Below are 27,509 nucleotides of genomic sequence, written 5' to 3'. Positions count from 1 at the left end.
TCGTGGGGGTGGAATTTACTATCTTCAGCAGCGCGTAAAATTAGCATTATGCACAGTTGGCAGGGAAGCTTAATTTGACTTTAAAAGGTAGGCGTTTAAGTGCTCGTAACTTAAAGTATTTCGAAGAACTTTATAATGTATTTTTTGTAATGACTTCTTTCTCTGAATTTAATAAAAATGTGTCAAACGACAAATTTGCAAACATTTCTCACTGTTACAACCCCGTAAATGCTAAATTTAAGCACGATAAAGCTCAAATAAAGCAACGAGCAACTTGGCGGCTCCATCTTGTGGGTGCCAACCCACCCCCAAGGTCCTCTGCTTCCCGTGTTCGTGCTAATCAACTATTCAGCGGAGCGAGTCGATGCTCAATCAGGATTACCCCAAAACTGAGAGGGGGGTTGAAATCATGACCTGGTGGCAGGATGGCAAAGACGATGTATGCAAATACCGACAATTGTCAGAAGAACGATGGCGAAATCGTGAAGTTTCGGGAAATTTAATTTGATGGGAAATTTGTGTGGAGGTAAAAGTGACTTATTTTAAGTTGATTGTAGTAAGAGATTAACAGCCACGGGGTCTAAATAAATTAATAAATTTGTTTGGACCCCGTTTTTGTCTGGAGAAATAGAATAAATTTCATCAGAAATATTCTGATTAACTGGTTCGGATGTTTACAGAAATAGAACGAAGTTGATGGATGTGTTACTTCCTGCGAACAAATATTGCCTGAGGGAGATTGGTCCGCTTGATTCTCTCCCAATCGTCTCAACGGATATCCGATAAACCTTATCAAATTATATTTTGGATGTATTTGCTGTTTCCTTTTCGTTTTTCTGCTAGAAAGGTGTGCCATGAGGCCTCAAACTGAAAACGATTCTTACTTTGGAAATCAGATTTTCTTTGCATTACTTAAAAACAATTAGTTTATTCAAAAGCTTTGATTTCTGTCGGTGTTTCCAGATTGTTTTTTTTTCACTTTTCCAAATACATCTAACTTATAAGGTGTAGGTAGCGATATTTCATGACAGTGTTGCCATATTCTCAAAATTTACAAATAACACAATATAGGATTAGCAACAATAGATATGGTATTTGTCGTCCTGACTAATAATTTACTTGGATTAACTAAAAGTTGATCTTTTCAACTGAAAGGTTTTTTTTCTGCAATTTTTGCAAGCCAAATAATTTTTTAGCAAAATCAACAAGAATTTTAGTCAGGACGAAAATCAACCTTTCGATTGTTGAGTTTGCCTAAGCTAGTTTCTTCGTATAGGAAAGCACTGTCAATTTCAATCTATCGAAAATTCACTATATTTGGATGTGAAATTTTGAGTAAAGTTTGCACTACTTTCGACAGGGTTGCCAGATCTTCAAATTGTAAGACTCGTTGAATATGCCTTCCAAATATCTATGGCAATTTTCGGAGTCTATTACTTCAAAATTGACGATATTCGATTCAAAGTTATGGCTAAATTATTATTAAGTATTCCTATACTCAGACAGGGTTGCCAGTTCTTTGATATTTTATTGTTTACTAGAAAGTACTTTTTAAATTAGTCATTAGCCTTGATCAAGTTTTAAGGCAAACTTTTAAAATATGGTATTAAAAAAATAAACACTTTATTTTTAATAGGGTGACCAATTGAATTGCCGGAGCTTTTCCGGAATCAAAAACAAGTAATAACAAAATATGAAACACCCCAACCTATGACGTGCCCACATTGATCAAAAAGTCATGTTTTGACAGCCACACGACTAGATTTCACGGGACTGCGCTCGGGGAGGCGGTGGCCTTTACGTGCGACCAGGTCGTAAAGTTGCAGGCGCCTCGCCGGACAGCCCAGTAGCCTGGAAGGAAGGAAGTGCGCCGAGACTTTCGTTTCCACCCACAAAATTAATACAAGAGAAGGAATGGGTTATTTCCAGTAGTCACGATAGGAGGATTTTTTTCTTCCCTACTGGAGGTAAAGGAAAGGGATTCTTTTTTTTTTCGTAGTTAAGAGTTTTGTGGTGAATCGCGTTCGACACTCTCGGCCGGAAGTTTCGATTAGAAAGCAATATGGATTGTTTGGATTAGCTATTTCGAAAGGTGAGGAACAGTGATGTAAGTTGTTCAGAAAATTATTACCGTAATTCGAGAAATTTTGTTTTAAGCTTGGTAATACATTGAACTTATTCCAGTAAAAAAAAATGCAAAGGAGTAAGTCATGTAAAGTTTGCAAGCATGTTTCCCGCATTGGAATACCACCTTAATATCTAATTTAATGTGATTTTCACATCCCAGAGTGCTCAAAGTGTAAGAATTATGATTTATGCACTTCCTTTGCCGCTAGGACAGAATAGAAAACACTTTACGATCATGCAAGGTTGTAGCCAGAAAGTCAATCCCCTGTACTATAACTACTACTTTTTATATACCTTCCCAACGTTCTATTGCCTCGCCAGACGACGTCGTCCTGGTCGAAAGGGAAAGTTCAGAAGCTAGGCGGGCAAGCCTGGTGGCAGTACACGCAAATCGGCTTAAAGTAATTACATTTTGACAGGGAAAGAAATGTTAGATAACACGAACGCGAGAAGCTTCCTGCATGGTTTATTCATGGCGACTCGGTGGTCGGGGTTTGACGACCTTTCCGGAAGGAAGGGAATACGATACCTTGTGGTTTTCTCTCTCGCATGTGAGAACTAATTGAAAGAAAGTTTGACACAGATTGGTTAGACCTCAAGGTTAATTGAAACCGCACACACTTGCTAGTGAATGATAGGCCCATCATCGGGACGAGAATCACAATTTCACGGATCGAAACCGCACAACCTGCTTATCGCCGAGCCGGGCTCTAATCACTATGGTGAAGTTGGTTCGTCCGGAAAATTGGTAACAAACTTCCCCTTTCCCCCCTTCTGGTTTGTTGTTCGAAATCTTGTTCCCGGCTTTGATTTACGACACTTGATAATTGCTTCAGCCTCTCCTTGCACGCTTTCGAAGTTTAATGAAAATCTTTTGGGGTGGGGGTGGGAAAATTCCCTTCCTCATGTTATAAAATGTTTTTTTGTGAATCCATATCACGCGCGCTGCCGCCTCAGTATAATGAACTTTCGAGCGTGGAGATGCGTGGAGGAATTTTGTGTCGGTATCCCATCAAAGTGATTTACGGCCTGCAATAATTTGTTCCATCCTGATCCTGGTGGAGAAGACGTGAAAAGTAAGAGTTTCGACGAAAAATTTACATTGTTAAGAGTGTGAAACAGAATTAGACGCATTTGTCCTCTCTGGAGCCACCAAATTCAAGTGTGCTTAAAGCTATTTTTCCTCAATCGCCGTCAGGTGGAAAAGAGACAACTTTTCGCCTCAACCTCATGTCATCCTTCATTAGGCTCCAAAATCAATTGGACATCACAAAACGAATTACTGATCCGAACGTTGTTCGTCTGGGAAGATCGGAAAACAATTCCCAGAACTCCGAGGGATAATTCCGCTTCCGCTACTAGAAGAAACAAAAAGTTGGCTTCACGCCTCACGCACACTGCGAAAAACTCACACACACAGTTTGAGGAGAATTCGCCGAAATCAGCCACCGAGAGCCGTGCAATAACCAGGAAAATAAATCAAAAACTTTTCCCATTTCGGTGCGATATCTTTATTCACGAGATTTTGTTTTGGTGCTGGTTTCTCGGCGTACGTGGTGGTTTTCCGGTGAAATAAAAGAATAAACAAAGCACCACTCGTACGTATACGGATGGTGTTGGTGTAGGGTAAACCCGGGCGGAAAGTGAGTTGGTGGATATAACTTCGAACTATCTTGGCTTGTTTATTCGCATCTTGCTGTAAACTCCTCGAGTTATGACGACTTTTGAAACCGATTGCGTATCATGGAAAGTATATTCCATGATCATACTGCATTTTCTACAGTTGATATTGAGCTGTTAGTGGTAGTTTTTTTAGACTTAGCAAAAATTTCGAAAATTTTATTTTTCCAAAATTCTACCCGAACATCATGAAATGATTATTTGACTTTATTTCAAATTTATGCTGGACTTAGAAAAATTAGCAGTCACTGACATAATTTTCAATTCCCGACACTTAGAATAATTTTCATGAGCTGATATTTTAAAGTTTGATTTTATTTATGCTGGACTTTGAAATTTTTGCGTATATTTTTCAATTCTTTACTTTTACAGAAAAAGCATTTTTTTGGGACTTAGAAAATTTTTGGGAGTTTGGAAACATGATAAATTATGTTGATGTTTATTTTTGCTTTGAACCAAAATTTCGGAAAAATCGTCGAAATTGCAGGAAATTTTCGTCCGATTTTACAAAAACATCAGTTTGTTCCTAAAATAATGTCCCTAACAAAACGTCTTCATTGAAATTTTGAAATTCGAAAGTTGGTTTTAATAATTATTGATATACCCCCTACAAAAATCGTTCCGGCACTTAGAAAATTTACGGGATCCGTATCACGACAAGATTTTTGGTAGAATTTATTTGATTTTTTGGACTTAGCAAAATTTTGGCTTTCGGCTAGTAAAATATTTTCAACACTTAGAAATTTTTCGAGATGAGGAAACCGAAAAAAAATTGGGACTTAGAAATTTTTTGGGAATTTGGAAACATGATAAAATATTTTGATGTTTATTTTTGCTTTGAACCAAAATTTCGGAAAATTCGTCGAAATTACAGGAAATGTTAGTCCGATTTTTGAAAAAACATCAGTTTGTTCCTAAAATAATATCCCTAAAAAAACGTCTTCATTGAAATTTTGAAATTCGAAAGTCGGTGTTTAATAATTATTGATATACCCCTACAAAAATTGTTCCGGCACTGTGGATTTTGGACTTATGCAATTTTAGGAATATTTTCATAAACTTTTATTTTTAATTTAAACAAAATGGAATATAGAGACTTTGGATTTTTCGTGATTTGGAAAATTATTGTGACATTTTGGCAATTCAACGCTTTCTCCACAATTTTTTAATGAGTTTTTAAAGTAAAATAATTTTTCAACATTGTAAAATCTTGTTTTGATGTGAGTGCATATATTCCTGCAATATTACTCATATTTGTGAAGAGGAAGAAGAGGGGGTCTGAATTGTGGCGGGGTGCATTAAAAACCAATAAAATTATTTTTGGGATCAAAATCTACTTTATGAACTTGATATGATTTTGGAAGATTTCAGTTGTTTGCTACTATAAACTCAACTTGATGTGGCATTGTTGGTCAAATAAACTCAACAAGATTTTTCGCAGATACGCCTCGAACAATTTATGTTCGTGGCCATGTTCGGTTATCTCTTAACCATACCCTGGGGTGAACTTGACTTGTTCGTGTTTTTACGAACATGAGTAGATTTTTCCAAGATGCAACTTTCTGCCCGGGAAGGGAACGTTGGTTGACGAAAAAATGTTGAAAAACATTGAAATCTGTGAAAATTTCCATGCTTTACAAAGTCAATTCAAATCGTTTCAATTTTCTTTAAACGTCTTTTCATCTTAAATTTTCGTTTTACATTAAAATTCCGATTTAATTTGAACTCCAATTACACCTTAAACTCACATTTCACCTTAAACACTCAATTCGCCTTAAACCCAAGGTTCATCTCAAACTCCAATTTTACCTTAAAATCTTATTTCACCTTAACTCCAATTTCACCTTAACTCCAATTTCACCTTAACTGCAATTTCACCTTAAACTCCCGTTTCACCTTAAGTTTGTTTTGACAATCGGGACCCATTGAGAATTTTGGCTCGAGTCTCGATTCGATCTGGCTCAAGATCGAGCCTGAATCGAGTCGAGGTTCGAGCCAAAATTCTCAGTGGGGAGTGACGTTAAGGTGAAATAGCAGTTTAAGGTGAAATAGAACGTTAAGGTAAAATCGGAGTTTATTGAAGAAATGGGAGTTTAAGGTGAAATTCTGAAGAGTTAAGATAAAATGGGAGTTTAAGGGGAAATTCAGGTGAGTTGAAAGTGTAAGGTTAAATGGGAATTTCGTGTTAAATGAAGTTAAGATGAAACGGGAAGTTTTTTTTTTAAATGTCCAATAAACAAAATTTTTATTTTGTTCTTTTTGGGTGTTTTTAAATAACTCTGATTCAAGACGGATTCAAAACACCCAAAAAGTAAAAAAATGAAAATTTTGCTTTTTGGTTCTTTTTTTTTTTAAAAAAAAAAGCTTTAGGTATCATGGTTTCAAATCAATTTTTAATAGTAAATTATTCTACGCATCGAACTATTCTCTGAAGTCTTTGTTTGACTTTAAAATCAAAAGTCATTTTGGTTCAAACAAGATATCACTTGGCACTTGTACCCTATCGTAAGGACGCAAAAACACGAAAACCCCCGCAATAAAGTCGACTTTCGCTAGTGCCTTTGCTACATGATGGATGCCTTTTTGAAAGTTGCTGCAGACGAGAATAGATTCTTATCCGCTCAGCAATCGTTTAGGGGTATAGTGAATAAAATCTCCGTTTTTCGAGGGTTTGTTGGGCCCATTTTCGGACCGATAATCGACAATATATAAGCGATTATGGAAGTTCAAGATATCACTCTGAAGAAAAAGGTTCGATTCTTATATTTCTTCACCATTTTTCGAGGACGTCAGTTTCGATATCTCAATTGACAGCTTTCACTTGAAAAAAAAAATCCATTAGAATTCATCATTTTCCCTCCCGAAGGGATACCCTGTCAAACTCATGTTCCCTTCCGTGCCAACCGCGAAGGTGTGAAAATCGAATTTCCTCATGTGAGTGGGCGAGGAAGAACTGTGCCTGCCTTTGTTCCCCCCTAACTGAATTATGAAAATATTTTGGAGCCTTCGCCACCGCCGCCACCACTTGAAGTGGTTTTGAGAAAAAAGGGAAAGTCGTCACGTTCCATGTTGGCTGTTTTTTACGGCCACAAACCAGCAGCAGCACCAGTTCAAGGTCCCAGCAAGGCCGCATGCTCACGTTTTGGGACTCGCTTCTTTCTGTGTGTGAGTGTGTAGTTCTTTGAAAATCGAGCAACGATACCCGAAAAGGAGCTGGAAAATGCTTAAAGGTTTCCCCACCCACCTCACCAAACCTCAGTCGGGGTTTGGTCTGCCTTTGATCAACGTGTAGAAGTACCTATTCAGCGAAATGGAACTGCTCCGCGCTGGAGGTTATGGGCATTCCCGGCGACGACATTCCGGATGTCTTGTGACCTGTTTTGGCAGCACGGTTCGGTTGCAATCGTTGGCATTTCTTTTGTGAGTGGGTGCTTTTGTGGAAGAAAGAAATTCAAACATTTTATAGGAACGTCAAAAGGGACGACCAGAGAGGCCCAAAAGTCGCAGGTTTACTGTCCCAGGATGGGGAATAAAAGTCGAGATTGAAACGGTGAGGAAATTGCTCGGTTTGTGTCTCTTGTTTTATGATATTTGAATTAAACGCAGTTAAGGTGTCTGGCCGAACAGTTTGTCATCTCTGGAGCCACCAATTTTCGTCGAAAATGAAAAAAACGGGTCTTCGCGCGAAACAGTCGCGATAGTTAGCATTGCAGTTCCCATTGCAGTTTGCGCACTTTACTCGCGCCAAGTGACGTTGTTTGCATCCTTGAAAACCCCGTAAACTGTCATCTGCAGTCATTACCAACTGCAGACGGCCGTATCGATTTTCCCGAAATTACGGCCACACCGCGTAACAGCAGGTAATTTGCCTGTACAAACAACACGGCAAACAGTAGTCACGGCATGACCTTTCGAAACACATGTTCCGACCATCATCGCGAACAAATCTCCGGGGCAACCCCCTTGTATCCCCTTATGTTACGCAAATTCGGACCACTTAGGCCGACCTGATCATAAATTTACTTTCGAGCCCTTTTTTCGGACATTGCGGTTACGTAACCGGTGTCTGGTTCGGACGCGGCGACGAATTTAAGCACAAAATCCCAAAATCCAATTAGCGCAGTAATTAATTTCACCTGACGAACTTTTTCAGAGTGGATTTCCTCTCTTTGTGCGGTGGACAGCTTCTCCGAGGTTGAACGATTCCACCGATAAGGGCTCGTCCTTTGCCTAAACTTCTGAAGTTCTATTTTCCATTTCGGTATTCTAGTTGGTCGTCCCACCCTGAAATGGTATCCCATTTCCATACAAGCCCTAAATTTATAGCCTCTAATTATATGCCACACATTCCCCGTATCAACGGGGACGATAAAGCTGGATGACCTACTTTTGGGAAGCCTCGTCCCGACGCAGAGTTTCACCGAAATCTGATTTCCAGCACGTGATAAACGGTTAACTGGAGTGAAATCGATGAATAATTCGTTGCGTTCTGAAATTACATACTATTAAATTTATCATCCAGTTTACCTCAAACAGGACGACGGAGGTGGAATGTCAAAAACCTGTCGCGATACACTTCATTGTGATTATTTCTGGCTCGAACAGGCACATCATCATTACCAGCGAATTTTGCAAACCAAACCGTGCGTGGGAGGAGACCCAACCTGACAATCGAGAGCATTTTCTGCGTGAATGGAAAACATCATTTTCTTGTTGAGGGGATTCCGGATTCCGGGAAGGAGCCTTTTTGCGGGGGTCTCCAGAAAATTTTGTTCGAGGAATCAGTTTGAATGTGTTATTTTGTATTCAGACCAACCTGGTATCCTCTCTGGATTCACCAAATTTGCTTTGTTGAACAGAAATCTTTAAATTAAACTCTTTAATTTGTGTTCTATAATGTAAAAGTTGTGTTAAAAATTGTTGCATCCCGCAAAGACAATAACCATATGCTTACCATTAACCTTAAGGTTTTCGAATTTAACGTGAGTCTAGTAACAATTAAAAAAAAGGTAAAATTATACTTTTGAGCAATGAAATTACTAATTCATAAATGGGTTCTTTTTCCCTAATTGTAAAATCTCGTATGGTAAGAAAACTGTCCTCGTTTATCCGGGATGTCTTAGAATGACTAGACACATTCCTAGCCATGATTTAAAACTCATAAAGCCATCGCTTTCGACACTCGACATTGTCGAGCTGTCACCCCCGGCGAAACACAACAAACCAGAAAACCTTCCCTCATTTTCCCCTCTCCCAGCCTAAACCATAAATCATCTCCACTTTACACAGCACAAAACACCACAAAACTCCTCACCGGGTGGCCATTTGGTGAATTTTAATTTCAATTAAACCGAAACTGTGCCGCGACGCGCGTTGACAAACGCAAAACACTTACTCGACATTCTGTTCGGCTAATTAGTAGAATATTGGGCGCCTAATGAGCCGAGCTTTCACCGTTTTCCCCTCCTCGAGTTAGTCCTGAACAGTAATTACATTCCAAAACGTTGCTGTAAAACGTTAGTTAAGGAAGCGAAATTTCCAGGCTGATAAAGGTGGGACATTGACGGGAATAGTTTGAAGTTCTTTTATTCGGGTTGTCATGAGAAATTTAAAGTTTATTTAAGTTTCGACGGTGCCAACCGAGGTACGCTGCTAAGGTGGACTTTTTATTGATGATTTGTTCATGTTAACTTTTCGCTGAACAATTGTTAATGTATGTCAAATTGAACTTGATACTAGAAAAAATGAACTCTAAGACTGTTTCAAACACCCGTCGACGTGCCTTCCGAGCAATGATGCTATAAAGGAGTTTGATATTTTTTATAATTTCCTAAATTTAGACGAAATTAATGAAAATTGGATTCTCATCCCTGATCAGCAACGATACTTAGACAAAACAGCAAATGTAAAAAAATATACCGCCACATCACAGAGTTGGCAACAGAAGAAATTTTGTTATTTATGTTTGCCATGCTTCATTGGCGTGTAACGAGTTCTTTCTTTCGTGTGCTGTCAGAGAATAAAAACTTGCCCTCTTACTGCAGACAGACTATCTTCGTTGCCTTTGTCGCCGATTACTTTGACGGTGGTGGCGGGTTCATAATCATAAAAGTGTTTTCGGAAAGTCTGTTTAAAATTGTGACAATAAAAATTTAAACACTTGCGGACTCAAATGAGACGAAAAGTTATCGACGAATATTAAAGCAGACACTGCGGAGCAAGTTTAAAACTGTTGGCAATAAACTTGGGAAAGTTTAAAAAGACTGATTTATCTTATTTGCATTCACCGGAAAATCACATAATTTTTCATCTACTCCAAATGACGTGCTGATATTGCAAAATATCCACTTTAAGGTGGCAAATCTGACCGACACAGCCCATTTCCTTGATTTATTTTCAACCAAGCGTCACCTTAATCCAGGGTAAAACGCCTTCAACTTTGGCGTCCTCCAAAAAGCTTCATGTTCTTTTTCATCCAGAAAAAAATGTACATCCGCAACGCACCAGATTTTGTGTATTCCTCTTGGGGCCTCAACAACTCAGCACAAACAACCGGCAAGAATCATTCTTGACACTTCCTCGAACATTCATCCCCGAGCCCGTGGGTTCGTCACGACAAACCAAGTGTGACGGCGGCGCGAGGAGGTGGGCTTTCGGGACAGGGAAAATTGTATGCAAATTGCGTATACAATTGCGTACACTTCCTGGGAGTTTTCATTTTTGGGGCGTGAGCAGAGATGTGAAAATTGTGTTGGAAAAATTCAATGCTAATCGAAAAAAATGGAATGCAGTCCACCACTTAGCATTGCTGCTCGGATGGCACGTCGAGAAGATTTAAGACACTTCGAGTACATGTTTCGTAAATTTTTAAGTCATGCCTGGCTTTTAGGTCGATTCTTTAAACAAATGAAATTAATCGATTAATAGTGTCCAGCCTAGTACGGAGATTGTATGGCACCGTAGCTACCTGAAAAACATGTTTGAACATGAATAATATTAATTAATAATTCTAATTTTGTGATTTCCACAGTCCCGATACCCCAAAAAGAACCCTCATGTTTCGCAATCTGTGAAAAAACGAGGACAATTTTAAATTGTGCTTTCCTTGGCACTTTTGTTCCTTCTTTTTCCAGGGGGACCAGCAGAAGGCGCACGTGGGTGTATCATAATTAAATCCACGGTCTATGGAACTTGCGTTTCCCGAAGCAATTTTCATTTTTAAGCAAGAAAAACGCGACAAGTAACGACCTACCTGTCTTGTTATTTTTTCTTACGTAGAAGGTTGAATTTGAAAATTCCCCTTTTTCTGACAGAAAAAAAATCGGCCGATTGATCTCCTGAAAATTGAATCCATGTTCATCACTTTTATCGCGCTCGATTAATGTCGTTTCAAGAAACCATCCCTTGAAAATGTTTTTTTTTTTTTGTGGGATTTTCCCTTCCGGGTAGCACGGAGACCTGTCGTTAATCGTTTTTTGCGTGCGTTTTCCGCTTCCGATTCCACAGACAGTCGGGGAAAATTCAATAAATCGGCATCATCGAGGGTTAATCGGATGGCGCTCGAGGGGGAGAGTTTGAATTATTGGGGGATGACATTATGCAAAAGTGTCTTGCGGTAGAATTTTCGCTGAGAAGACATTATTTTTATATTAAAACTAGAATATATTCACTTAATATTTTGCCTAACAAGCAGAAAAAAAAAATTAGAGAAAAATGCTCTCGAATTGAGAGTTATCACTCTCAGATAGAGAGAAAAATGCTCTCGATCTAAGTGCTATGTACAGTTTAACTCATGATTCAACAGTAGTTTCCTCTTGTTTAGGATTACGCTGTTTTATGCGTTATCTTCTGCGTAATTTTCATGGGTAAATTTTAATAAGGACTGCTCTGAGAGCTCGTATCGTTAATTCACAATTTGAGAGCATTTTCTCTCAAATTAGATTTCGCTCTCTAGGATGCAAGGATTAAAAACCGTTTAAGAATTCTTTAACTGGACTCGAATGCTGTTAAACTACTTGCCCTAAATTACTAGATGACCATCAAAATGGAGCAGTCCGTGTAATTACCCTTTTGTAGTAAAGATTGGCCAGCAGCAGTGCCTTGGGACCGGATATCCTCCCATTTTCCGAGCTGGATCGTAAAAAAGTTAACTCGTTCCAGCTCGCTCTCGTTTATGGCTCCGTTGACGCTCAATCGGATATTCATTGTGACCACTTTCGAGTACTGTTCGAAACTAGCATGCTCCCTAGGGTGAGGTGGGGGAGACCTTTATTGGCCACACTGTTGACTACTACTACTGCTGAAAAGAGTATGTTTGCTCCCTCAGTAACGATCTCATTTGCATTTTATATGTGACGCCTTTTTATGGTGCCAACCCCTTGCGAGCAGATCCTTTCTAGATTGAGAAACAAACAAAAAAGTCCGGCAAGGTAAAAGTGTTTTTACGACACTTTAGGATTGTCCTTGCAGTCATGAGTACAAGCACCTGGCAAGAGTACAGAGCTTCGGAGTGTTGATACGATTTACACCCTCTCTTTTGAGCAGCGATATGCTAAATTGATTAGTGTAAAACCCACCTCCCCCTTCTCGTATGTAGTGCAGCTTTTCGCAGCTTGTCAACGCGCAAAATTTACGGCCTGACCTGTTTTACCCTTAGGCCACGTCGGCGTTTTGACAACCGCGCGGACAGCTCACCGTTCTATCATATGTTTCGACCAGAAGGGTGCCCGCAAGGACAACAACCACTGGAGTACTATTTAGCTTATGGTTATTGAACAATACAACAAATTGGTACTACTATTTACCAAAATCTATGTCTATTTGTTATATTATAACATTTTGTTTTATGGTTGATGAACAGTCCTTGAACTATAGGATCAACAGTTACCTTAAAATAAACAGTCAGTTTTTTTTTTTTTATAGTTGAAAAAAAAATAATAGAATAACCATTTTACAAATGTTCACTATTGCGCAAAATCACATTCTATGATTTTATATGGTCATCAAATGGTAATTGTCTTCCCGGGTACGCCTCCAAATCGCCCGACTCACTGCGAGAAGTTCGCATTCTCGCAAAACTCACACTTTTCGCAACTCGATTTAATAAGCGTAACGAGTTGGTGTTTTGTGCTCGCACTATTAGAGGATAACGATCTGACCCCAATGCTACTGCTCCGGGGGGCGGCGACTGCAGTTTGATGCAGTTTTTAACCTCTCGACTAGTTCTGAAAATAGGGGGACGATACGACGACGACGGGGTTCTCCATAGATCAATAGCGTGCCGGTGACAGGCCCCCTTTGAGCGAGGTGTAACGACCCCTGGTGAATGCTACTCGTTCAGTCCAGGCTAGACTGAGTGAGTATTGGATGACATAATGCCGAGCGTGACCGACGACCTGGCCGCACAGAATAGACACGTATGGTCACGTGAAAGGACATCGACTGCTGCATGACTGTCTGTTGGACGGTAATAGTACTGGCAGTTAATTGATTTTTTATAGGTTAAGGTGAAGCGATGATTTACGGGGTGACGCATGTGATACACTTGCGTAGAATAGATTTCGGAAAGTGGCATTAGATTGGACCGTGGGAACACCTAAAATTGGTTGTGTGATTCCCATAGCAATTTGCGCACTTTTTGTGCGGTTTGATAATCAGAGGGCCTTGCATTCAAGATATAATTGGATCAAACCAAAAAATGCTTGTAAAACGCTATTATTTATCTCCAATCCAGCACTACAGATTCATTTCAAATCTCACAAAAAGGGCTCAATCTTTCGTCGCCATCTCGAAATTATTGTCCCACAGTCGTAAAGCAATTTCATAAACTGCGGTTCCCCGGAGACGCCGGGCGTTTTTTCAGCCGGCGACTGTCCCAGATTCCAGAACTAAAAACATTTACCACCACCACCCGACAAAAAAAAAGATCCATCCATTTTAGAATGGATTTATGGATATTTATGCGATCCCTCGGAAAGAAGGACGACACGCGTCGCGCTGTTTGTTCTTTTCCCCGACAAAGTTTGTGACCGTTAACCTCTGTACCCACAGAACCCATTAGCATTTGGGGGGCTGCTGGCAATACTGTTATGTTGCGAGATGAAATTTTCCCCTCTCTCGGAAATGAATGTTTGCCTAACGATTCCTTTATTGTGTGCGAATAAATTTTCACCAAATTTTGTCGGGGCCCTCTGATTATTATTCGGGAGGGGAAACCGCAAAAAGGAAAAACTGTGGGTTTCGTATGATTCACACCCAAAAAAAAGTGAGATGAAAATGTCAATTCCGGCAAGCCGGAAGCTGTTCAAGCCACACACATGCAAAGTAATGAAGCCGTGTAGGTACGATGGGCTCGAATAAATTGCACCATTAAAATAATCGTAAAGGGACCCTCGCTCACCATGGACTGGGGACAAAATGGCATCATTTTTTGTCATCTTTCTTTGGAGTAACACTCTCGGACCCGGAAAAGAACGACAATTCCCGGAGGCTGAAGGACCAAATTGTCTGCTGCTCACACGTGTTTATGGATATGTGTCAAGTAAGGGCACCATTTAGCATGATTACAATTGCTATGAAATATGACAAGTTGGTCGTTTACGATATTTGTGGTAATATGATAGTAATTTTGGATTTACGAAATGCAAAATTTTGAACTTTATTCAACGATGATGACACTGTTCAATTTCCTTATTTAATTTGACTTTTTCCTCATCTCAAAAAAGTCTGCAAAAAAATCGATTAAAACCACTCTGCGTTTGGCACTTGTCAATTCCCAGCTGGGCCAGGATCCGATACGGACCTTCACCGAAAAAGAACATTTCCTTTTTTGGTTTCTTCCGTAAAACAGCTTTTCCGAGAGGCTGCCCACGAGTAACGTTCCCATTTTGATCAATCAGGACAATCTCGAAGAGATGGGCTCGGTTGAAGGCTGACGTGAATATTTGGGGCTGGTCTATTGTATCGAAGATGGTTTGGTTTGAGATTGCGTCAGAGTTGTGAAATACAATACAAAAAGGCCTCAAGGTGTTATTATGACGTCGAATGGTTAAAAACTTCTTGAATTTGTTTCATGGTGATCATCATGTAACCTCTATGAAGATTATCTATCTTCTATATATATAAAAAATTTCGACGGTTTTGTTCGAACGCGAATCAGTTCAATACGGAGCGCCGGATCGAAGTGCTTTTTGTTGCGTTGGGTTCGTATAAGCCCAAGGAAGGTTTTTACGCTAACTAATTTACACTTTGGCCAATCTGGAACCGATTCCGGAGCATCGGCAAATTGTATGAAGAAAGTTGCGTAAAAACATATTTTGATCACAGGAGGCTGAAAATGCAAACAAGCAAGAAACGTCAAGACGAAAAAAGGGCAAGACGAAGTTTGCCGGGAAGAGCTTGTTTATTTATAATTTATTATAGCACTCAGAGGCGACTCGTCCACCTGTTCAACCTGTTCATTGAACAGGTAGCCGATTTCAAGCGGATATTTTTTTTATTTAAGTACCACGGTACTTTTTAAACCAGCAACATACAATAATTGTTTATTACAATTTTTGTTTGAATATACGTTGACAAAATCAACGCCATATGTTCAGCAGCGCTGCATGCACCAAACAAGCTTTGGCCCGCCACCCTTTTTTTTTTCCTTTGCGGTGTCAGTTGACGTCTAAGGCCGTTTGTGATCCATCTAGACTGGCCCGCCACCCTTTACTCTTTACCTCTCTTTACAACCCACCAATACTAAAGCGAGCCAGCCTAGCGGGCCACGCGCAAATGCTCGTCGCGTTCAACACCGACCCCCTGAACGTCGGGGAAAAAATCTCCATACAGAAAAAAAATCAACACATGTAAAGAGCTTCCTATTCATACGCAGCGGCAGTATCGATGTGTTGGTAAATCAGGTTCAATCTGAGAGCGTGAACTGACAGCATTTTTGGGAGGGAGCGAAAGCCACCCCAGGCCCCAGCCGACTTAGCTCGCTCAGCTCTCCAGAGAGCTGCATGCAAAAGGTAAACAAGCCAGCGCGTTGACAGCACGTTGAGAGCATTAATAAATGAGAGAGCGTGAGAGCACCACAGATATTGCTCTATATTTGGCGCACTTTTAGGCATCAGGCTGTTTTGCGCAGACTGGTGATGGCTTGTTTCAAAACTGGAATGTTCAACTGCGCGCGTTGAACCTTTTCGATCTTTTGGTTACTTTGGTCCTTTTTTTATTTCAGTGTAGTGGATTCTTGCTCTACTCGAAAGTGATGTAATGTTAAGTTAAGATAGTGTGATTGATAGATTGAATTGAAACAATTGAAACAAAAAAGTACTGTGCTTTTTCCAGAATCGGGACACATGAGAAGAATTATGACAGTAGATTCAACCATGATCGTTATTTTATTTTTCGGATGGTTCTATTTAAAGCGGATGCAGTCCTAAAAAAGTTTAAGATTTGGTGCCATTAAATGCTCAAAAAACGACTGTGTTTATTCAGACTATAGTCCCGGTTCACTCTAGTTGAATATATTATTATCCATATATTGTAGCATGAATTTGTTCTGAAAACTTTTTTTCACTGATGCTAAAAACAAATATTTTAATTATCTCGGATTCATGTCAATATAGTTTTGTTTTTAACAACAAAAGCCCTTCAATTCAATTCTCTAAACATTTTTTAAAGGATCAAAAGCGATACGACCTGGTTCTAAAAAGTATAGAGTAAAATGTCAATGAAATGTTTTTTTGAATAGTAACCAAGTTAGCTCAATATTAGTTGGGCTTAAAAAAGCCCAACAAACAGTTTTCTTTTGTTACGGATGTGGTATTTTTTTCTAACATCCTGATGAATAGTTTTAAAATTCAGTATAATATTTAATAACTTCCCTTGAATTTCGATAAGGATGGCAGAGCGATTGCTCTATTTTTCCACATTCCCCACGCTAATGATTAAGTCTTAAAAATACATTTTAACGAGATAAAAAAAAGTCTGAATCATAATTTTAATTAATTATTTGCATAATCAGATTATAACATTATAATAGTATAAAAATAATAAAGCGTAAAAATAAAAGCCATTGAAAAAAAAAGCTTTAAAAACATTTTTTAACATTGAACAGGTACTTCATTTGGGCACGAGTCGCCTCTGATAGCACTACAATTTGATCCCGCAAAAACAGGATAATATTTGTAATTTGTAATTTGTAATTTGTTGATTTATTGGGTACGATAACTTGTTAGTTAACACTTTTGATCAGGTCAAGGAAGACACTTTAGGAAATAGGAAAATTACAAAGGATCCAAAATAAACTTGACAAAGTACTCTAACTCTAAGGCTCACAAAATTAGTTTCGAATGAAACATGGTTAAGGTGAAACGGGACTCTAAGCTCTTTTAAAAAAATCCTGTTTTGTATGCAATTTCGTAATTTGTTGATTGCCTGATTTTTTTTGTAATAACCAACCTCAATACGGTACAAATTATTTTCGAGGATTTAAAAAAATATTGCGATTCGTTTCACCTTAATGGGCAAAACCTAAAACGCAAAGCCTTCAGGTTATTTATTAGTGGTCGTGCATCAACCAAATCAAAAAATTATCATTTCTTATATTTTTTTTAAATTTAGCTCATAAAATTGTCATAATTTTCCATGTGATGTATTCAACTTTAACACCTAAACTCCCAAGCTCGAGAAAAAGGGGGAATTTATATGGAAATTCTCCCTTTTTCTTGAGCTTGGGAGTTTAGGTGTTAAACCTACAATTTGAACCTAAATTTTCAAACCATTTACTGACTCATGGAGATGCATGGTTCCTTAACATTTGTTACTCAGAAATTATAATCTCTGCCTTCAAGAATCGCACTCCCAATGGTGGCCTTCTGGAACAGAACCGCACACCCAAAGCATCAGATAACCAGTTTTGTGTGTGAGAACTTGAATAGAATCGCCTCAGAAAAGGGAGGAAATTGAGCCTGTCGAGATTCAAGGGAAAGGTTTCCCCGGGAAAAGGAGAGCAAAAGGATGTTTAATTTCAGCACGCCCAGTTGTTTGTGTGTCGGCCGCCAATTGGACGAAATATGAACCAATTTTTGCCGGGTGAAATCTTCGCACAGATTAATTGAGGGAACAAGCGAATTTAATTAATTTCTTCTTCCTTCGCTTCGCAGCGCGGGGTTATTTCTTTCGTGGGCAGTTTCAACCCTGCGGTGACTCTTTCCCTTCCATCCTCTCATTAATATTTCCGCTCTTGAGGTCTTCGCACGTACCTTCCCGTTGAGGGGCCTACGGAGATGTGAAGATGATGTGAATGGACTTCCTGATTGTCACAACCGTCCTCAAGAACTGGCCAATTGCCGGAAAATGTCCTTTCGCACAAACGCACAAATTCGTCACGTAACAAGCATTCCTTTTTCGCGACACCGAGTGGGAGAGAGAGAACTTGGATCGACCGGACACATCGCCCGAAGGTAGGCAACATCATGATGTCCACGTGGCCCCAACTTGCGCTGGAATCACGTGTGACAAAAGATGCCTTGCGGGCGCGCGGGCTTGGTGTCAATGTCAGTATCGCGTAGAAGTGTGTCCTTTCACACATTCCAAGAGGGGGTGTGACTGATGATGAGGATGGTCCATCGTGGAGGAAAGTGACAGGTTGAAGTTGGTGTTGGTGGGTCAAATAACGCCATAAATGTGATACTTGTAGGTACACGAAGAAAAATCAATTCCCAAAATCTTGAACAAGCGTTCATGAAATACAAATGACTAGGGTTAGTGAATTTTCACGATTTCGCGGAAAGCGTGAAATTCGTGAAATTTGATGATTTCCGCGAAATCCCGTGAAATTTCGCATTGGTAAAATATGAAAAAACCTTTTTATTTAAATTTTATTAGTTTTAAATTGTGATATGAACCATTTAGGAATCGTTAAGATAACGAAACTTACGTCAAGATAAAATTGGTACAACATTTATAAAGAAAGGAATGCTATGACTACTTAAATTATGTAAACAAAAATCAGTTAAAAAAATTTGTGAATCATCAAGTTATCCCTAAATGTACTGACAGTAAGATAGAATTTTAACAGAATTTAAAAATTTATTATTGGCCCCTAAAATCAGGTCTTTCTAGCACAATATTTATAAAAAAATTAAATATTGAAAATTTGTTCAGCTAATTTTGTAGTTTCTTTTCCGATTCTGATTTTTTTTGAAAAAATGGTACAGATTATTTTATTTTAACAGTTATTTTGTTATTTTTTGACCTTTTGACAACTTTTAAAAATCCTTGCAGCGGGCAAAAATTTGCAGAAAATTCAAGTTATTTTAATCATTTTGGCTAAACAAGACTTAAAACTTGTATCGATATCCATATAAAAAAACATAAAATAGAAGCAAATCGAAAAAAAAACCTTTAGGTTTATGAGTCGAATATTTTGAAAAAGTAACAACAATTAAATTAATAAGAATACTCTAGCTCTACATTTTTTGATGTCAACAATCTTACGTGACTAACAAAAGCAAAGAAATTGAATAAAGATTTGCTCGCGTTCAAAACTGGTAAAGCAAATTAATAGTTTATTGAAATTATTATTGAAATATAATATATAATGAAGCATGAAAAGTAGTTTAAGAAATTTTAAGATTAACTTTTCAAGGTTATTTTGAAAATTTTCATGTTCCGTGAAATTTCCGTGAAATTTGGTGTTTTGAAATTAGGGTCCCCGTGAAATTTTCAATTTTTGAGCGTGAAAAATCACTAAGCCTACAAATGACGATAAAAATGTTCGAATTGCATGGTAAGTTTTTTTTTTTTTTTGAAAACGTATCATGGAATTAGAACACTTTGTTCGTAGTTCCGAATTTCATGAACGCCTGTTCATAACTTTGGGAACTGATTTTTCTCCGTGTAGATCTTTGTTTGGAAATAAGGAAGCTTAAAAAAAATATCTCTACATTTCACGTGTAATTCTGTAACGTGCAAATTCTCAAAAAAAAAATAATATGACAAACAAAAAGCATCACTGAAATAGCTACGTCTTAATTGCCCTTAAATCACACCATCCTGCACGATTTACTACAGAAGAATGAAGTCTACCAAGCCGACCGAGTCGCAGGTCTACAGCGAAGGAACGTGACCACCCCGTAATAACCCTTCTCCCTTGGTGTGGCCACTGCACCGGGGACCAGTCCTGCCTTGTCTAGTCTGCAGCCAGACTACGACCAACCGGCGACGGCGGCTCTGCAAATTTAAGAATGAAATTGTAGAATGAAACTGAAAACTAGTTTTTCCGCTCAACCTCTTCCCTAAAACCCCTTCACGACGCCCTTTAAAATAGGTCTATCGAAAGGCTGTTAAGGTATGAGTGCATGTAGTGCAACATTTGTTGCACCGCGCGAGATGCAACACTTGCAGCATTATGCAACTGGTTGCAATTGTAAACAAGCGCTCTCGCGCGCGAAATAGTGCAAAGTCGCGAACTCTCGAGTTCTAGGAGTGGGTACATCTGTGTTGGTAGAGTCGGCCTACCCCGACGCACGCCATCACACTTATAGAGGCTGGTTGTCTTGACACGTGACTTTGGTCACACCAGGGAATCGCACTCAGCAAGAAGAGGTGGATTTGAAAGTATAATCATCTGATGGAATGATGGAAACGCCAACGAAAAATGGAAATAAATAAATTTATTAGGGTGGTTCGAAGATTGATCTCTTTTTGAGTTGAACTTGACTTGGATTAGAAGTATTTCCAAACAAGACTTGGACTAAAAGATGACTTGAACTTTAACGTAATATGAATAAGAACATTGCTTCGACTTTAAATTAGATTGAACTTAACTTCGTTTGAGCTTAATTTTAGAACTTGAAATTAACATTTAAAGTCACCCTAGACTTTCCTTTCAATCTACCTCGAATCCCCAAATCATACTTTCATCACAGCCAGTTACCATGAAGAAATGCCCTCCCGGAGTCCTTATCACACGGGGCTCCAACATGGAGGCCACAGGCCACACTGAGGGCCGATTCCACGTCCGATCCTGCTGCTGATTAGTATGTGGCTTCTCCGCGCTGTCGCGCTGAATCTGCTGACTATAATAGTGGATGAAGTGTTGCTTGGTTAGCGAATCGTTGCTAATCATTATGATTATTTATGATTTGTGGTTGTTTTTCTGCAGCACTCGAGATGGCCTCGAAGTCTGTGTTGTGGCAAAACAGTAGGGCGAATCGTACGACACGTTCACGTTTTGCATCGTCGTCGGGATTGCGTTCCGGATGATAACAACGTGCACGCAGCTGGGGCTCCTCATGGGAGGAGGTCGTTGCGTTGATAGTAAGAGCATGCGTTTCTTGAGTTGTGCGTTGTTGTCGTCAGTTTAGAAGAGGACAAAAAAAAATCAAAAATCCAACGCAGATCTGTGTCAGTACCCGAATAAACAATAACTATTTGATAACCATACCAGACCATAAAAAGACAATTCAAACAATAATTACGATTTGCGTTTCATTTGTTTTTCTACAAAATGAAATTTGAGTATTCAAATAACTATTTAGAGCTCTTTGTTTTAAGGTTACTATATGACAAATAGTTTAAGGATTACCTTACCAACCATAGAACAAATGGTAAGCCCATTTGAGTAAAGATACTAATACCAATTATTTTATACATATTTTTGAAACAAAAGTCATACCTGATGAAAACAGGTAGTAACTAATTTATTTAGAGTTAAAATTATATGGGTAATTCTCTACCAACTCACACGAAATTGGGAAAAGTTGCCCCGACCCCTCTTCGATTTGCGTGAAACTTTGTCCTAAGGGGTAACTTTTGTTCCTGATCACGAATCCGAGGTCCGTTTTTTGTTATCTCGTGACGGAGGGGCGGTACGACCCCTTCCATTTTTGAACATGCGAAAAAAGAGGTGTTTTTCAATAATTAGCAGCCTGAAACGGTGATGAGATAGAAATTTGGTGTCAAAGGGACTTTTATGTAAAATTAGACGCCCGATTTGATGGCGTACTCAGAATTCCGAAAAAACGTATTTTTCATCGAAAAAAACACTAAAAAAGTTTTAAAAATTCTCTCATTATCCGTTACTCGACTGTAAATTTTTTTTGGAACATGTCATTTTATGGGAAATTTAATGTACTTTTCGAATCTACATTGATCCAGAAGGGTCATTTTTTCATTTAGAACAAATTTTTTCATTTTAAAATTTCGTGTTTTTTCTAACTTTGCAGGGTTATTGCAGGGAATTCTTAGGACAAAGTTTCACGCAAATCGAAGAGGGGTCGGGGCAACTGCTGTGTGAGTTGGCGAAGAATTATCCATATAAGCTAAATAGTACTCAAATGGTTGTTGTCTGTGCGGGTTTACATAAAGCCAACTTTGTGTGAATTCAAAAGCAACAAAACGCTATCAAATCCCCTCTAAAAATTTGAAAAGGAAATCTCCGAAGGAAAAGTGAAAACGAAGGAAAATCAATTGTAATGCCTACCTGCCACGCCGTGGCACATCCAATTTCGGAGATATTTCCAACATCAGGTGGATCAATAATCGAACCACGTCATTACGATATGAAAAGGCGGTTTAAACGACCCTTTTCGGGCAGGGATTGTCACCCGGCGTTGGAAAATTCAATCAAACTGAAATTTCTTCCAATAAAATTACCAAATATTGAACGCTTCCACGATGGGTCACGTGCTCGGCGTCTGTACGCGATGTTGGCATATCATAAAATCCAGCCTGCCGGCTCCGTGACTCCGGGATTTATGTTATGGCACCGGCGGATTGACGTCGTCTCGAGGCCTGAATCCCTGTTGTTATGAAAACATTTCGCGCGCCACTGATCCGCCTTGAACTGCCCCATAAACGTATTTATTTTGATATTCTTTTTTTCTCGGCTTGTTTTTTATTGCCCTCTCCATTTGATAAGCGCCCTGCGGATGGACGCCCTAGGCCAGCAGATTACAATCGGAAAAATATTTTCACTGCACTCCAAAGAGCCAGAGAAGCGCGCGCTTTATCAGATTAGAGCGATTTGCGGACATGAGCCACTTGAGCGATTAGCAAACCGATTACATCGGCGAGAAAACGTGATTAGCGTCGAGTGGCTAATCTGGGCCACGGCCATCCCTTCGAACGAACCTTAAAGTTGGCTGCGTCCTTGATCAATCATCGTTTGACGACGCGGAAGAAAAACGGTCACGCTCGAGGGATTTCCACGCATGAGACGAAAGTCGTAAAACGTGGCAGCCTCCCGAATTGTGGAACATACCGTAGTTTGGAAGGGGTGAAGACAAACATCCTAGTCGGGTTGTTTGTATAACATAATTCCCAAATCCCACGCTCCACCATCGGAAGTGGAATCCAATCATCAATAAAACATAATCGAACCCAGGACCAATATTTACTTGTTTGTCCCCTCCCCGTAGCACAGGTGAATTTATCAGAGGAGAGGCGAGCAAACATTCCAGGTGACCACCGGGCTGTGCCCGATATGAAACCGAACCGAGTTCAGTTTCATTGCCATACCTGGTCGAGAGTTCGTAATCCGATCCGACGACGCCGACACCCGAGTCAAGTGCGGAAACAACGAGCGACAAACCTTGAAATCATACGCCGCCAGCTTGAGTCAATTAATTGGTCTCATTTCACGCACTCTCACATTGTTGCAATTTACGATTTTACACACATGGTTACAATTTTGAGTTGCAAGCCCTTCCGCTCGATCTTGATCTTCTCCGCTCAGTCAACGTCGTTGATGGTGCTCGCCGACAGGGACGCGATAAAGTCGCCCTCCTGCTCGGCCACGTGGATCTTTTGGCGCCGCTCGGTGATCAGGCTCTCGCGGTCCTTGTGGATGTAGTCGCGCACGTTCGGCAGCCCCGACACGATCACCGCCTTGAACGCCGACCGCATCTGGTTCAGGTCGGTGGCCTCGAGCCACTCGTTCGTTTCCGCGACGTAGCACTCGGTCTGGGAGATTGCGACGGCCTAGAATTAGGTTGAGGTCGTTAGAAGTGATCACGAGGTCGTTGGACTCGTTTTTACCCCGTCGTATCCACCGATGGCGAAAATCATGTCGTCGATCACCTCGATCCCAAAGTTGCTTCGCTGGTGGTACATGTCCTTGAACTCGCGCCACCGATTGGTGCACGGATCGTACCGCTCGCAGCTGCTCATCCTAGCGATCCCGTTGAACCCGCCGATCACGTTGATCGTGCCTTTGTGAGCAATGCACGAGACTCCCGATCGCCGGTTGTGCATGTTCGGCAGCAGCGTCCAGGCGTTTTCCCGTGGGTCATACACCTCGGCCGTGCTCAGACATTCCTGCCCGTTGAAACCACCCACGATGTAGATCTTCCCCTCAAGCGTGCACGCATCGGCGTCCGATCGTAGGTGGTTCATTGGGTTGATCATGGTCCACTGATTCGTCCGGGGATTGTACACCTCGGCCGTGTTCTGCCGGTTGTGTCCATCGTACCCTCCCATGGCGTAGATCAACCCGCTCAACTCCACCACACTCACATAACACCTCCGACTGTGCATCGGCGCGATCTCCGTCCAGACTTTCTCCACCGCATCGAACCGGCGACAGGTGTTGAAGTGTTCGACCCCATCGTACCCACCGATGCAGTAAACCATTGGCCCGATCGTAGCCGCACCGTAATACGCCCGAACTTCCGTCCGGTTGCCGGCGTCGATCTTGACCCACCGATCCGCCCTCGTATCGTACGTCTCGATCACACTTTGCGGCAGACCTTCGCTCCAGCCTCCGAACGTGAAGATCACGTCGTGCGGAAGTCGTGGCATCGCTATCGATGGTGTTTTAATCTACGAGGGAAGAGTTCTTTCAATATCTTACTGATACGAGGGTACCCGGATCATACTTTGTTCTGCGTAGAATTTACCATGTCCAGATCGTACAGAAACGTCAACGCCTCGATGACGATCGGCTTCGTCGCGTCGCAAGCCGTCACGAACGGGTTCTCCTTCACCTCGTCCATGAAGAACTGCGTCCGCAGCAGCCCCAGCCGTACGGCCTTCATGAGCTTCGCGACGTGTTGAGCCCTGCTACCAGGATCGTGCTTGATCCACCGCACGCAACACTGCCACACCATCTCTTCGTCCTTGACGTTGAGCGTTTCGTCGCTCAGCAGCTCGTACAGATCGTCCAGCTCCAGGTTCATCAAATCCGCACACCTTCTAGAAATCTCCACAAAATGCCGCATGATGTACGCCCTCGTGTACGCGTACAGCTGTGGACACATGCGCTGGCGTGCGTACAGCATGATCACCACGGCGTTGCTCGGCCGCAGAACCTTCTTGATGTACTGGATACATCGCTCCTGCAGACTCGCCATGCCCAGATAATCCGCCGCGGCGTACATCTCAAACATGTCCTCCTCCCTAACATCGCACTCCCTCAGGTACGCGTACTTGATGATCCGCTCCATGATCGCGCCCCGAATGCCCGCGATCGTGATCGTGTCCTTCTCGCTCGGCACCGACGTCGTGAACAGCGTCCGGAAGTAGTCGCTGCACGAGCTCAGAATCGCCCGGTGCACCCGGAACGTAAACTCGTCCTGGTGGATCGTGGCGTCGCACAGCGTGTTGCTGAGCCGCATCTCGTACAGGGCTTGCATGGCCACGTAACTGATGCAGCGCTGGGGAACCGACGTCGCCGAGCCGCCCTGCTCCAGCTCGTCTTCCAGCTCGCAAATCTGCATCGCGTGTTTTGGTGGGTTTGCAAAGTGGCTCACGTTACAAAAGTTCCAAAAAGGGGTTTTTAAAAATAAAGTTGTGAAGTTCAGCGCTTCTGTCAGTTGAGACACCCTGTTGAGAAACTCAACGGTTTCTATGATCGGATCAAGTTTTCCAACCTACCCCAAGTTTGCCAATAAAATGCAGTGCAATAATCCGGTTTGAGTATCGAGAATCAATAATCAAATTACGACCACTTGTAGTATGACTTGTAGTGCTAACCTCCCCCCCTACTAGCAGCCAGTAATTATTCCCATTCCGATGAAATACCACAAAGCTTTCGCGAGCGCTTTCGAAGGTTGAAGTCGAGAGTTAGAATAACATTTCGCTAAACCTGGCAGAATTAGTGGGGAGCAGCACCGCAGTCGTAGAATTCGAGCGAGTTCATCAACCAATCCGGACTCGCCCAAAATGTCAGGTTCTTCAACTTGGGGGGCAATCCCTACGCTCGGCTTCGCCGAGAGCAGCTTGCAATATTAATGAGGGTGTACGAATTTGATTATTTTTGCGGTTATTATTTTAAAACGCAGACTTTCAGTTCCCACCGGTGCACTATGGTACATTGGGTGGCCAAGTTTCAAAAAAGTGACCTTCTCCAAATATTTTTTGGTATTTTTTTCTCGAAAGTAAAAATTCTAACAAAGAAAAATCCAAATTTTCAAAGCTCTAAGTTTGTTCATTACGGAGAAACGCAAGCTGAAAGTCAAAAAATGGAGTAAAAATCTAGCGTGTTTCGTAAAAAAGGCTGATTGTTTAATTTTAAGATAGCTCAGCCATTTTAAATATTTTATTAGGACAATTATACATCGTTGGAAAGGTAATGAGATAAGCTTTGAAACTATTAATAGATAAAATATTGTTTCCAAACAAAAAACTGAAGTTTTCATCGAATAACTGGAGCAATTTTTTAACAAAACTTATTTTTTTGTTAACCGATGCTAAACATGAAACTAAGATCACTTGAAAGATTGGATCATAATCTAACATTGCTGAAATTTCCAGCCTGCGATTTTTTGCGTTTTCGGAGATATGCCATTTGGAACATTTACGTTTTATCAAAATTTGCTGCAATCTACATATGCGCCCGTTTATTTCACTTGCTTTGCTACCTACTTCGTGGGCATCGTCGCTTCAAAAATCAATACCTAGTTTCAAGAAGTTCGAAATGACTTTATTGGAATTTTCTGTTGCCTACATTTAAAATTGAGTACCATAGTCAAAATAAGGTATTCGTACCGAAGTTCTCAAGCGAAACTGGAGAATCTCAGTTTGATACCGAAACAAGTATTCAGCAAAATATTGACTTAGCATGATGAATTTCTGCGATCAATCCATGAAACTGATCCACATTTAAGTTCTATGTTGGTTAGTACAAAGTTAGTACTTCGTGATTTTGACATTTCGGGCGTTCACCATTCGAACGCCATCTTCGCTTAAAAATCTGGATAATCAAATGAACTTTCATGAACAAGAACATTAGGATTAGTAAGAAGATGTTTTGTATTTTATCGTTTTACTTCATAATTAATATTTTGAATAAAATTATTTTTTCTGTTATTTGATTTAACAATTAAAATTTTCGAAATTTATGCCCGTAAGGGTGGGGGGGGGGTCTCAAGTTATATGGCATGGACTCACAAAAAGAAACACACAGCAGTAAATAATAAATATTTGACTTAAAATGAATTTATTACGCTTAACAAAACTTTAATGGATGGGAGGAGGGGAGGGGGTGAAAGAAAGAGGAAGGAGGGGTTGTGTCCTTAAAGTGGGGATGTATTAGCTTATCCATAATTTAATAATATAAACTTGCAATACAATATATACGCAATTCTGTTGCACTTGCAAATATATGAAAAGACTATTTATTATAAACAATCAACTATTGAAAAACATGAAAAGTCATAACAATCGACGTATATCATTTCAATACCATACAATTACCCAAATTTGCA

The 27,509-nt window shown here is 40.4% G+C and overlaps 2 protein-coding genes across 2 annotated transcripts in view; one reads left to right on the top strand and one right to left on the bottom strand.

Annotated features, from left to right (window-relative positions):
• LOC6035230 (protein similar) overlaps positions 1-27,509 on the top strand; it is a 186,812-nt gene that overhangs the window by 86,925 nt on the left and 72,378 nt on the right. The gene's annotated exons all lie outside the window — the stretch shown is intronic.
• LOC6035231 (kelch-like protein 10) lies at positions 23,536-25,573 on the bottom strand. The gene is made up of 3 exons (XM_001845408.2): positions 24,681-25,573; positions 23,842-24,624; positions 23,536-23,784 (listed from the first exon to the last, which is right to left on the bottom strand). Exons 1-3 carry the CDS (start codon positions 25,518-25,520, stop codon positions 23,536-23,538), a joined length of 1,872 nt encoding a protein of 623 aa, XP_001845460.2. The 5' UTR covers positions 25,521-25,573.

This window comes from Culex quinquefasciatus, chromosome 1, assembly GCF_015732765.1.
Source record: "Culex quinquefasciatus strain JHB chromosome 1, VPISU_Cqui_1.0_pri_paternal, whole genome shotgun sequence".
Classification (NCBI taxonomy): domain Eukaryota; kingdom Metazoa; phylum Arthropoda; class Insecta; order Diptera; family Culicidae; genus Culex; species Culex quinquefasciatus.
Note: the sequence above shows the minus strand (reverse complement) of the source record. Positions and strands in the feature narration are given on the sequence as shown.